We start from the raw sequence: 12,870 nt of genomic DNA on the forward strand, positions 1-12,870 counted from the left end.
GGCACAATAGACAAATATATATAGACTTTGAGGCCTTGATCAAAACCCGCATGTCACCTCTCAAGGAAGAATGAGCTGAGATGTTCCAGATACCACCATATACTCCAAACGTCAGTGTCCTTGCTAAGAGCAATGATCTAGACAAAATAAACAGGCTGGACAGTGATGATGCATGCTTTTAATCCCAGCACCTGGGAGGCAAAGGCAAGTGGATCTCTGCATTCAAGGTCCGTCTGGTCTATGGAGTGAGTTCTAGGACAGCCAGGGCTACACAAAGGAACCCTGTCTTGAAAGAATGAATGAGGGAAAGAGAGAGGGAGAATAAAAGAAAGAGAGAGACAGAAAGCATCTATTTGGGTGCCTACTTCCAGTTTAGAGGGTTAGACCATGATCGTCATGGTGGGGAACAGACAGGCACAGCGCTGAGTGCTTTACACCCTGATCCGCAGGCAGAAGGCAGAGAGAAAGAGACTGGGTCCAGCATGAGCCCACTCCCAGTGATACACCTACTCCAACAAGGCTACACCTCCTAATCCTTCTCAAACAGTTCCGCCAGTGAGGCCCAATTGATGAACCTATGGATGCCATTCTCATTCAAACCACCACATTACGTAATCAATTTTTACATCCTAAGGTAAATTCATAGCTTTAGTCTTAGCATATGTACTCTTCCATGCCCCTCACCTAGAATAATGTATGTGTGTGTGTGTGGTGTGTGTGTGTGGTGTGTGTGTGTGTGGTGTGTGTGTGTGTGTGTGTGTGTGTGTGTGTATGTGTGTTATGGTAATTATTTGTGAAAGAATTCAACAAGTTGAAGAACAATTTTTTAAAAATAAACATCCAATAAATGCTGGAAATTGTTGAGTTTCAGACCTGGGACAAGCTGTTGAGGTGCCTCTTTAACATATCAAACAGGAGCTGGCCTCTAGGTTCTCCCAGCATCCCTCAGTTTCTATTTGTTACAAGGTGTGGCTGGCACACCCACCCTCTACCCTGAACTTTACAGCCCAGGGGCTGGGCTTCCCCTCCCCTAGAGGCCCTTCCATATATAATCTAGATATCTCTCTACCGCTCTCTCTCTCTCTCTCTCTCTCTCTGAATTGATCTCTCCCTACATGCACACACTTTTATTCCCTGCACCACTGTCTCCCTGTCTGCATGGTTATTTATTTCCCTGGCCCTGTTCCTTGGAACCCATGAACTTGCCCAGGAGCTACTCCCAAATAAACCTGTTTTAAAAAAAAAAAAAATTTAATTCAGGTTAAATTGGTTTATTTCTTCAACAGAGAAAACCTATTGAAAGCAACCTATGGTTACAGGTTGATAAAATCAGTGTGCAGTTTTGAGTATTATTCTGAGTTACATCTCCTGTAAAACTCTGTTAAAGGTTTCTGTTGTTGCTGCTACTGTTTTGTTTCAGCTTTTTGGGTTTTTGGTTTTCCGAGACAGGGTTTTTCTATATAGCCTTGGCTGTCCTGGACTCACTTTGTAGATCAGGTTGGCCTCAAACTCACAGAGATCCACCAGCCTCTGCCTCCCCAAGTGCTGGAATTGCAGAGGTTTGCCACTGTGCCCAGCTAAAGATTTCTTTTTTAAAAAAGCACTCCTCATCCCTTTTCCATACCATATTTTCTATGCTGTTCAATAAATACAGAGCAAAGCCTTTTGTTACAAATAGGCATCAGCGACAGGCACACAACATATAGGACACAGAGCACAAACTACAGAGAGATGGAAGGCGCAGAGAAGGAAGGGGAGAGCTCTAATTTGGGCTCATCTTGACCCACAGTACTCCAAGAGCAAGTCTCTTTATTCATTTCTTGATGTAACATGGGACTCAATCTGACATCACACAATTTGCTTTTTCCCCTATCAAGTGAGGGGGCTAATGAAAACTAATAATTCTCAAACTTGCCAAAGTCAAGGATATTACACATGGGACCTAGAGAGATGGCTCAGTAGTTACCTGCTTTGCAGAAGACCCCCGTTTGGTTTCCAGAACCCATACCCATCAGGCAGCTCACAACTGCCTGTAACTCCAAGTCAGGGGGAATGGAATGCCTGTAGCCTCTGGAGGCAACTACACTCACATACGACTTCGTTCACACAGATACACACATGTACACATAATTTTAAATAATAAGAAAAAATGTTTTTTTTTAAAAAAAGACCATTGTTTATTGTAGCTTTTGAATCCACTGAGAAAGACCAGAGACTTAAACTCAATTCCAATTCAGATTAGATGAATTTATTCTCACTGCTAGCGAAAGGATGGCAGCCTTAGAGCCAAACAGCATGCCCTGCTAAAGGAAGGGTTTATGAGCGTGGTTAGCAAAGCTGTACCTTACATGCCATCTGTTAGAGGGCCCTGCAGCTTGAGGTTGCAGTCCATCGTGTCTAGAAAGCTTCTCTGAGCTTGGGGCTGGATAAAGGACCCCTAACCACAGTAGGGCCTCCTACTCTCTGCCCGACCTCATGTGAAGAGCGTCTTTACGTGCAGATGCCTCTAGCCATATCCGGAATATGACCTTTAGCACAGCTCCCCGCTAGCATTCTACTCCCTGTGCCTACTACGGTAATTAAGTACTGCGTTCATGCTCATATGACTGGAGCATGCTGACAAATGCAAATGAAGCCGCCCTGGCACCCCTCGCTCCAGCCAATAGTGTACACCTACCCTGGGACCCCCCCCCCCCCCGCGCAAGAACTACATAGCCTTTGTCCATCCTGAACAAAGCTGAGAAGTCTCGCGGAAGCTGGTCACAGAAAGTTTTATTCTCGGGGTCCATCTGAATCTCATTGCTTCTGTTCCCTTGTCCGTGGGAACCAGTGGCAAACCACCCCCAGAATACAAGAGGACCACAATTATCTATCGAATCCACACTGAACGAGAACATTGTTTCACTCCCTCCAGGTGTTTTTCTTTCCCGTTATATAGTACTAAAAAGACCACCTCATCCTCGTGCCGCAAAAGCAAAGGAGGCGGTTAAATACCTTTACAGCAGGAACACCAACATCCTAGTCTTATCTCACCCCCAAGCCGCTAGAATCTCACTGGCATTCCAGGGCAAAGGTCAACAGGCCTTAAGGGATGCCTAGTACCACATTAAGCTTCTTTAGCCAACACAGGGGAGTTATGTGTAAATTATTACACAGGTCTGAGCACTCTTCTGGGAGTGTCTTTTTTATATTAATTTTTTATATTAATCACAGAATATTCACTTTTTATCCCAGCTGTAGCCCCCTCCCTCATTCCCTCCCAATCTTACCCTCCCTCCCTCATCTCCTCCCTGCCCCTTTCCAAGTCCACTAATAGGGGAGGTCCTCCTCTCCTTCCATCTGACCCTAGCTTATCAGGTATCTTCAGGACTGGCTGCCATGTCCTCCTCTGTGGCCTAGCAAGGCTACTCTTCATTGGGGGAGGGGGGGAGGTAAAGGGAGCCAGTCATTGAGTTCATGTCAGAAATAGTTCCTATTCCCCTTATTAGGGAAACCCACTTGGATACTGAGCTACCATGGGCTACATCCGAGCAGGGGTTCTAGGTTATATCCATACATGGTCCTTGATTGGAGAAACAGTCTCATAGAGGACCCCGTGTCCTGATATATTTTGTCCTTGTGGAGCTCCTGTCCTCTCCAGGTCATATTAACTCCCCCTTTTATCGTATGATTCCCTGCCCTCTACGGAAGTTTTGGTTATGAGTCTCAGCATCTGTTTTGATACACTTCTAGGTAGAGTCTTTCAGAGGCCCTCTGCGGTAGGCTCCTGTCCTGTTACTTGTTTTCTCCTACTTCCAATGTCCATCCCAATTGTCTTTCTAAGTGAGGATTGATCATCTTACTCCAGGTCCTCTTTCTTGTTTATCTTCTTTAGGTGCACATATTTTAGTATGTTTTTCCTATCTTACAGGTCTATATAAATGACTATATACCATGTGTGTCTTTCTGTTCCTAGGATACCTCACTCAGGATGATTTTGTCTAGATCCCACCATTTGCCTGCAAATTTCATGATTTCCTCGTTTTTGATTGCTGAGTAGTATTCCTTGTGTAAAAGTACCACAATTTCTGTATTCATTCTTCAGTTGAAGGGCATCTGGGTTGTTTCCAGCTTCTGATTATTACAAATAAAGCTGCTACAAACATGGTTGAGCAAATGGCCTTCTTGTGTACTTGAGCTTCTTTTGGATATATGCCTAGGAGTGGTATAGCTGGATCTTGAGGAAGCGCTATTCCTAGTTGTCTGAGAAAGCGCCAGATTGATTTCCAAAGTGGTTGTACAAGTTTACATTCCCACCAGCAGTGGAGGAGGGTTCCCCTTTCTCCACAACCTCTCCAGCATGTGTTGTCACTTGAGTTTTTAACCTTTGCCATTCTGATGGGTGTAAGGTGAAATCTCAGGATCATTTTGATTTGCATCTCTCTGATGACATTGTCTGGGAGTGTCTTTAATGACAGATAGATCAGGTTATTTCTGGGCAAGTAATAACACAGTGTCACCAGGTTAGTGCTGGCCGTCACATCCCCACATCTTTCATTGTTTTTCTTCACGGGTCTCTTATATCAAACAAAATTTAAAATATTTCCTAGATAATACATTTGACTGCATATAACAAGGTGTTTTCTTTTTTGAGTAAGAATCTCACTATGTAGCTCTGGGTGTCATGGAACTCTCTATGTAGACCAGGCTGGCCTCAAACTCAGAGTCAGCCTGCCTCTGCCTCCTGAATGCTGGGATTAAAAGCATGTGCTACCATGCCTGGCTTAACAAGGTGTTCCGTGCAGGAAAAAAAAAAAATTATCTTTGGCTCATCTGTGGCTATAATAAAAATGACTATATGACCTGCCTTAACATTTTTTCTTTTTTGAGATTAATATATCATTTCCCCGACCCTTTAATCCCTCCGAATTATCTCTTTCTTTCTTGTTCTTTCAAATTCATGGCTTCTTTTTTTTTAATTAATTGTGTGTGTGTGTGCGCACGCGCATGCGCTCCTAACTATAACTTGTTCCATTTATAGTGTTACATTTGTTTTCAAGGTTGACAAGTGGCATCGGGTAAGCAACTCTGCCCTTCCTTGGGGCAGACTATTTCTCCCATTCTCAATATTCTTTTGTTGCCTGTAGTTCTTTGTATAGGATTGAGGTTTTGTGGCTTCCACAGGCCTCCACCCCCATCCACTTTGGCATGTCTACTAGTGCCGTCTTTGTTAACGGTTTAAGCATTGAAAACTATGTAAAGAGCCCACTTAACTTGAAGTGAAATCCAGAAACCCAGTTCATTTATTATGGTAATCTATTAGAAGATAGTTCTTGTAGAACGCAGGGTTCCTTAATCTTCCTACTGGAGACGGATCTCAACATTGTTAATTTTATGATATTTGATCTTCCAGGACAGGCAGAAATTGGAATTTTATCAGTTAGTCATGTACACAAAACTGAAAAGCTACAAATGACGGTGAGTCAAGGAACCTGGGGTGGGGCATCCACGGGCAGAAGAGGAGGGCTCAGCTAAGCAGACAGTAACTGAGGCTTTGGGATCAGCGGAGCGTCTCAGCCTCTGATGTGCTGTTACCTTTATGCCTCCTCAAAGGTCCTTCCTTTCCCACATACTAAGCCTATATGCAGCTGTTTCCCCAGTGTACAAGGGTGAGGATAATCCAAGAATTTGTGCTTCGGTTATTCATAAACCTGCAACTTTAACTTCACCTTTCCAAACAAACCAAGATGGAATCGTGCGATTTGGAAGATCTTCTCTCTCTTCCCTCCAAACCTGTTTTTGTCCCACTAGAGAGAAAGGTATACTCTTACCTCATATTGACGGCGAGAGCCTGTCCTTGGATAGCTTCAGGCAATGTGTTCAAGCTGTGGTTTGGAGTAAAAACAAATAAAGCAAGCCACAAACTTGAAAAGGAAGATCTTTTATGCTCTACCCCACTCCAGCCCTGCACACCCCAAAGTTAACACACACACTTCAAGTAGAATAGAGAATAAACTTCATGACTTAAATGTTTTCTCCCTCTTTAGAGCTGATCCTGGCTGTGGATAGCTACACAGCAGTTACTCTAAAACACCCTCCCACACCCGACACACACAGTTGGCAGCACAAGCATATGGTACCTCACTGTTTCTGTGGCTAAGGGCTCCAGGTGTAGCTCAGCTGGCTGCCTCAGTCTCAAGGTGTCCTTCCTATAAGACAACAAGCAGGGTGTCATCTGAGGCTGTGATCACACCTCAGACCTCCATGAGGAAGGATCTGCTTCCAATGTCACACATGGTTCCTGTCAGGATCTAGTTCCTCTGGTGCTATGGATCTGGGGACAGCAATTCCTTGCTAGTCAGAATAGGAAGTGTCCTTCTGTTTCTTGCCATCTTGTCCTTTCCATAGAGAAGCTTACAACATAGCAGCTGATTTCTAGAACAAGATGGGAGTGGGGAGGGAAGAAAAGAGAGAGAAGAGGAGAGGAAGTAAGCAAACAGAAGAAAACAGATGCAGCAAAGACAATGTGGGGTTTTTTTTTAAACAATCTCAGGTGTGACAGTTGCCATGTTTGTTGTGTTCTATTATTAGAACTGACAGTTAAGACAAGGAAACTGCACGTGGGCAGGAAGATCAGAAGCCAACCCAGTGGCTACCAAACACATCACTCAAATCCCAAATTAACTCGGAGTTATGCAAATTTACTTTCTTACAGCTCTCCTCTCTTCCATATGCAACCCAGACAGCAACCCTTTCTTTTGGGCTAAGAGGAGCTGAGCCATCTCTCCAGACCCTGAAAGTATTTTAAAATTTTATTATTTAATGATTTTATACATGCCAATAGTTGATTTTGACCAGTCACTGACATTACTCTCTTTTATTCCTCCATTCTCTTCCAACCCCTTCGTTGCAACAAATTCCTTTTCTACTTTTCCTGTGTGTGTGTGTGCCTGCCTGGACCCATCCAGCCTTGTCCTCTATCACCCCAAGGTACCTTTGTGTCTTTTGCTCTCTGCCTCATACGTCCCTCTCTATGTCGTGTCTGTCAAATTCCCACTCCTCCTTCAACAGGGATGCTTTCTGAAGTACATCCCAGTGGTCTTCTGCTTGGTCCACCAACTTCTTCGGGTCAGGTCACTTCTTAAGGCTTACTCTATACTTAGCTTTACACCTGACTGCTTACACAACTGTCCTCCTGACCATGAACTGCTTCAGAGTATCAACTGGCTGTTGTTCAGCCTCTACCGCCCTGGTCACTCTGCTATTACTTTGTGAAGAATGAATAGCTGGATATTAACATAAACATAGACTAAAGATATTTCTCTGTCTGTCTGTCTGTCTCTCTCTCTCTCTCTCTCTCTCTCTGTCTTATTAAAGCAGGAAGACAATCCCTCCTGGATCCCAACTGTTATATTAAATACAATTGCAAATCCATGTGTCTTCAATGATTAACTTGATGTAACTAAATTGTGGATTATATTTAAACAAGTGTGGTTTATTACAAGGTTTGGTATTATGTTCTGCCACGTTTTCATTCCCTACACCAGTCTTTGTATACTGTGGATCTATGCCTATGAATTTTAGGGTAAAATTCTTCACATGACAGTAAGCTTTGGATTTTGTTGTTATTGTTTTTGTTTGTATTTTGTCTTCTTTTTTTTCCCCAGACAGGGTTTCTCTGTGTGGCCCTGAATATCCTGGATCTCACTTTGTAGACCAGGCTGGCCTCAAATTCACAGAGATCCACCACCTGCCTCTGCCTTCTGCTGGGATTAAAGGTTTGCCACCACTGCCTAGCTGTGCTTTGGATTTTTATGCAAACTACCAATCCTTGTATGTGTAAATCATAAAGAACCTTGCAAGAAAAAAAAAAGTCAGAGAGAAACTCTTTTACCAAGATCATTTCTCTCAAGACAATGGTATCAGAACATACTGGCTTACCATTTTTACAAGGGATAGGATAGATATTAGATTTACTATTCTCTAGTCATTTAGTGATATACTCACTCAATGACATTAAATAAAACAGCAACAAACAACTGCTTATTGGGCTCTATCCACTGTGTATGTGTATCCATTAGTTTTAAGTAAAAAGGAAGCAGAAAAGAGCTGGTATGAAGTAGTTTTCTGCCTTGAATGAAAAATCCAATGAGATTTAAGAACCCAGACTATAATTACACCAAGAGCCAATAGATAACAATGTAGGTTTCAGGGCAGAGGTAGTGAAAGACTGAGGGCTGTGTAATGACCATCGTGGGTATAAATGACCAGGATGGGTATGGAGTTGTTGGTGTTTGAACAGGAAAGATATTTCTGTAGACCAGGATGGCCTCCAACTCACAGAGATCCTCCTGCCTCTGCCTGCCCAGTATTGGAATTTTTGGCATGTGCCACCACCATGTGGAAAAAAATATTTCTGAAGGAGGAAACTGTAAAAACACAGACCCAGAAATCCTCCCCTCACCCTGTGTCTCTGTATGATGAGTCTGAAAACTATACAAAGTATAGTGCCATTTTTAAATTTTATTTTCTGAAAGAGCTACACAGGCAAGAAAGATAAAAGTCATGACCAAAATTCACCTTCTGTTTAACTGAAGATTTGTCTTCCCTTTTGGAAAGATGAGAAACAAAAGGGATCTTTGGGTCCCTCGGAGACATTTGCTAGTCATATCTGTTCTGGAATGTGGTCTGTGCTCTGTGAGACCCTGATCTTCCTTTGATTAGGTGAAATAACTACAACATGCTCCAGTCCACGTCAAGAGTATAGAGCTCAGCTGGGTGGTGATGGCACACGCCTATAATCCCAGCACTGGGGAGCCAAAGGCAGGTGGATCTCTGTGAGTTTGAGGCCAGCCTGGTCTACAGAGTGAGTTCCAGGACAGCCAGGGCTATACAGTTGGGGGGGGGGTGCTCAAATTGCTGTCAGCTGGTGACCACAAGGGTACTAATGCTTATAGCACACAAAGTGCAGTGATGACTGTGGATGAAGGATGGATTTCGTCATCCTTTCCAACACCTTTTATCTTCTGAATCATGTCTGAAGTGTTTAGTCCTGTTGAATTTCCCCTGAAAATGCATTAGTAGCCAATATTGACAATGGATGCTGTTCTTTTGTGGTAGGCTGCAATGCCCAGCTGTTTCTTAATTCCAGATGTTCTTTAGAAGGCAGTGCAGTTACCTTGGATTATTAGCTTCCCAAAGGCTTGTATAAGATAACTGATAATTTCCATATACTCATTTAGTTATATCTCACTTCCTTCAACATAACCTATGAGATGTGTTTTTACTTCTGAGGACAGATAAGGAGACTGAAGCACCAAATAAATGATTATATTAAGCCAAGATCATAGAACTAGAACTGAGGTTAAACCTGGGCATCCAAACATGAACTCTCATGCATATTTGCTAACTTGGAAACAGTACCTTCATCCTCTGTATTTGAGTTCATTAATAATAAAACTTGGAAAAATATTTATTGAGACTCTTTTTTTCTGTGAGACTGGGAGATATCAAATGCCAAAAAAATATAAAAACACAATAAAAAGTATTGACATCAGTATTCAAACACCCAAGTGGATGAAGAGCCAGACTGTATGGTTTATTTTATTAATTACTGAATGTTCTGAACCACTGTGAGTCCAAAGAGTCTCACTGTGCTGCTCCTCAAAACCTATTCAAATATGTCGCAAGAAACAGCCTTATTTTCTGCAGGTCTATTTAACTCCAAGTCTCATAGAACATCCTGAAAGAAGGGGCAGAAAAAAAAAACAAAACATAAAAACGACAGGAAGGGGAGGAGAGCTGTGAAACACTTGTCTTCTGGACATGACAAGTGTTCTCATGAACTCCTAAAGCTGTTGTTACCCGCACAGATCAAGCCTCTCAACAGCCCAGCATATAGAGGGAGGTCTCAAGGCCTCACTCCTAGCTAAGAAGCTACTGTCAGCTGATGGCTGCTAGGGCAGAGAGGCATTTTTAAAATACATATAAATTTACTTTTTATAATTTATTCACTTTATATCCCAATTGTAGCTCCCTTCATTTCCTTCCAGTCCCAACTTCCCTCCTACTTCACCCCCCCCATTCCCCTCCACTAGTCCACAGAAAGAGGGAGCCCTCCTCCCTTATCATCTGACCCTAGCCTATCAGGTCTCATCAGGACTGCCTGGATCCTCTTCCTCTGTGGCCTGGCAAGGCTGCCCCACCAGGGGGAAGTAATCAAAGAGGCATTTTTTAAATGGTGTAAGTTTCCCATGCACCAGTAAATAATTATACCCATATTCCTGCAGGCAACGTTAAATGAAATTAATACTATGCACACACACACACCACACACCGTGAAAGAAGAAAAGGAATTTGTTGGAAAGAGGGGGTTTAAAGAGACTGGAGGAATAAAAGAGGGTAATGTTAGTGAATATGATCAAAATAGACTATTGGCATGTATAAAATCATTAAAGAATAAAATTTTAAAAATATTTTCAGGGTCTGGAGAGATGGCTCATTGCTTTGGAGCATTATCTGCTCTTCCAAAGGACCAAAACTCAATTCTCAGCATCTATGTGGTGACTTACAATTGTCTATAGGGCCAGTTTCAGGGCCTCCAGGACACCAAGCATGCACATGGTACACAGATGTTTGTGTGCACAAAACACCTGTTAACATTAAATAAATAAATAAATGTTTAAAACATTAAGTGGTACATTGGCAACTCTCTTTTTAAAAGTCCACAGTCCTCTTTCAGGTGTGCCTTTCTCCCATGGGTGCCTTTCTTTCTATAGATCAATTAATAAATCAATTAATAAATCAATTCTATAAATCAATTAATCAATATAAACCAATTATAAATAAACTCCAACTCTGCTTCAAAAAAAAGGGGGGGGAGACAGACATACAAACTATTTTCCATTATTTTATTTCTGTATCCTCATAACTAATTCAGAATTTAGACACTGAAAGTATTTTCATCTCCATTTTTCAAAATGACAGTAACCTGAGGCTGAGGAAAGAAAGCAGGCCTTTAAAGCAAAACTACCAATATAAAACATGAACTTAACAGTAGCAAACCAAAGACATATAAGCCCTCATTTCTTCATATTGCATATATTCAACTCATGATTTCCACCCAAGATGTTGGAGAGGATTATTTAGAGTGTTTCTTGTGTTTGGACCAAAACCAATTTCATTATCACTCTTCTCAAAGCATCCTTGAGCTCTCTGTTCCTCATGCTGTAGATCAAGGGATTCAGCACAGGGGTGATGAATGTGTAAACCACAGACACTACCTGGCCCCGCTCAGGAGAATAGCTGGAGCTGGGACACAGGTAGATGAGGCTTCCACATCCGTACTGCAGAAGGACCACAGTCAGGTGGGAGGAGCAGGTAGAGAAGGCTTTGTGCCTGCCCTCAGCTGAACGAATCTTCAGGATGGCATCCACAATGAAGACATAGGAGACAGTAATGAGGAGGAAAGGGATGGTGAGGACAATGACACTGACCACAAACAGAGTGGCCTCGTGGACACGGGTGTCTGCACAGGCCAGTCTCATGACAGGGAGGACATCACAGTAGAACAAGCTGATTTCCTTGCTGCTGCAGAAAGGCAGTCTGAAGATGAGCACAGTCAACTGCATGGCCAAGATGAAACCCAGCAGCAGGGACCCCAGGGCCAGCTGGACACACAAGTGCCAGCTCATGATCAGGCTATAGCGCAGGGGGTGACAGATGGCCACAAACCGGTCATAGGCCATGACAGCCAGCAGGATACAGTCAGCACTGCCCAGGAAGATGAAGAAGAACATCTGGGCCCCACAGCCTGCCAGGGAGACCACAGTCCTCTCTGTGGACAGGATGCTGGCCAGAGTCAGGGGGGCTATGGTAGAAGAATAGAAGATCTCCAGGCTAGCCAGGTTTGCCAGGAAGAAGTACATGGGGGTGTGGAGACACCGGTTGATCCAGATGGTGAGGACGATGGACAGGTTTCCTCCCAGGCTGACCAGGTACATCATGAGAAAGACCACAAAGATCAGCATCTGCACCTCAGGGAGTTTGGAGAAGGGGCGGAAGTGGAAGAGGACCATCCCAGTCCCATTACCTTCCTCCATGTACTTAATGCATTGGATCTGCTACTGCCACAGGTGATGGCCCTGGGGACGGACAGAACTCACTTGAGGGTTATTGGTCATTATTCCCATAGGCTCTGGGCATCACATTTTCTCCTGAGCCTTGAGACCATGACATTTTCCCACATGCCTAAGTTTTACCCTTTCTTTGCATCTGCACAGATAATGCTTTCTGTCCCTCTTGTTTTGTCTGGGATACTGTTTCATAAGGTATTTGTTCAGCTTCCAATATCTAGTGCTGTTTTCTGTCCTAGAGCAACTTCCCATAATATAAATCAATTACATCAATGTTATGTCATCCTTCAAAGCTTCTTGCTGTGTGTGGTGGCCTAGGCCTGTAATTTCAGCATTTAGGAAGCAGAAACAAGAGAATTAGGATTTTAAGTTCCTCTTCAGCTACAGAGTGAGTTTAAGTTTTGAGCTAAAAGAAACCCCGTCTCAAAAATGACTAACAACAAAATCTCCCTGTTTCTTTTTCATGACAACCACTTCCTATTCTTTATCTCAAGAAGTCTGTTGTTCTGAATTTCACTGGTCCTTGAGACCATCTTAACTGAAGGTCACCTAGGACCTCCCAATTCCTGAATCAGATAGGTTTAACATCTATGTTGGATCCACACCTGTTGGAAACCCCTCACTTCTGGTTTCAGTGACACTGGCCCATCCTCCCACCTCTCTGGACATGACTCAGGCAACGTTTTTGCTTTTGTTGTTGGTTGTTTGTTTGGTTTTGGCTACTCACCCACTGGCCTCAGATCCATACCCTGTGGAA

The 12,870-nt window shown here is 43.1% G+C and overlaps 1 protein-coding gene across 1 annotated transcript; it reads right to left on the reverse strand.

Moving 5' to 3' along the window:
* Nucleotides 1-11,123: 11,123 nt before the first annotated feature.
* On the reverse strand, nucleotides 11,124-12,080 carry LOC132656990 (olfactory receptor 10V1-like). The gene has a single exon (XM_060393195.1). The coding sequence runs from the start codon at nucleotides 12,078-12,080 to the stop codon at nucleotides 11,124-11,126; it is 957 nt and encodes a 318-aa protein (XP_060249178.1).
* Nucleotides 12,081-12,870: the final 790 nt, after the last annotated feature.

The sequence above is a fragment of the Meriones unguiculatus genome, chromosome 1 (genome assembly GCF_030254825.1).
Source record: "Meriones unguiculatus strain TT.TT164.6M chromosome 1, Bangor_MerUng_6.1, whole genome shotgun sequence".
NCBI classification, from domain to species: domain Eukaryota; kingdom Metazoa; phylum Chordata; class Mammalia; order Rodentia; family Muridae; genus Meriones; species Meriones unguiculatus.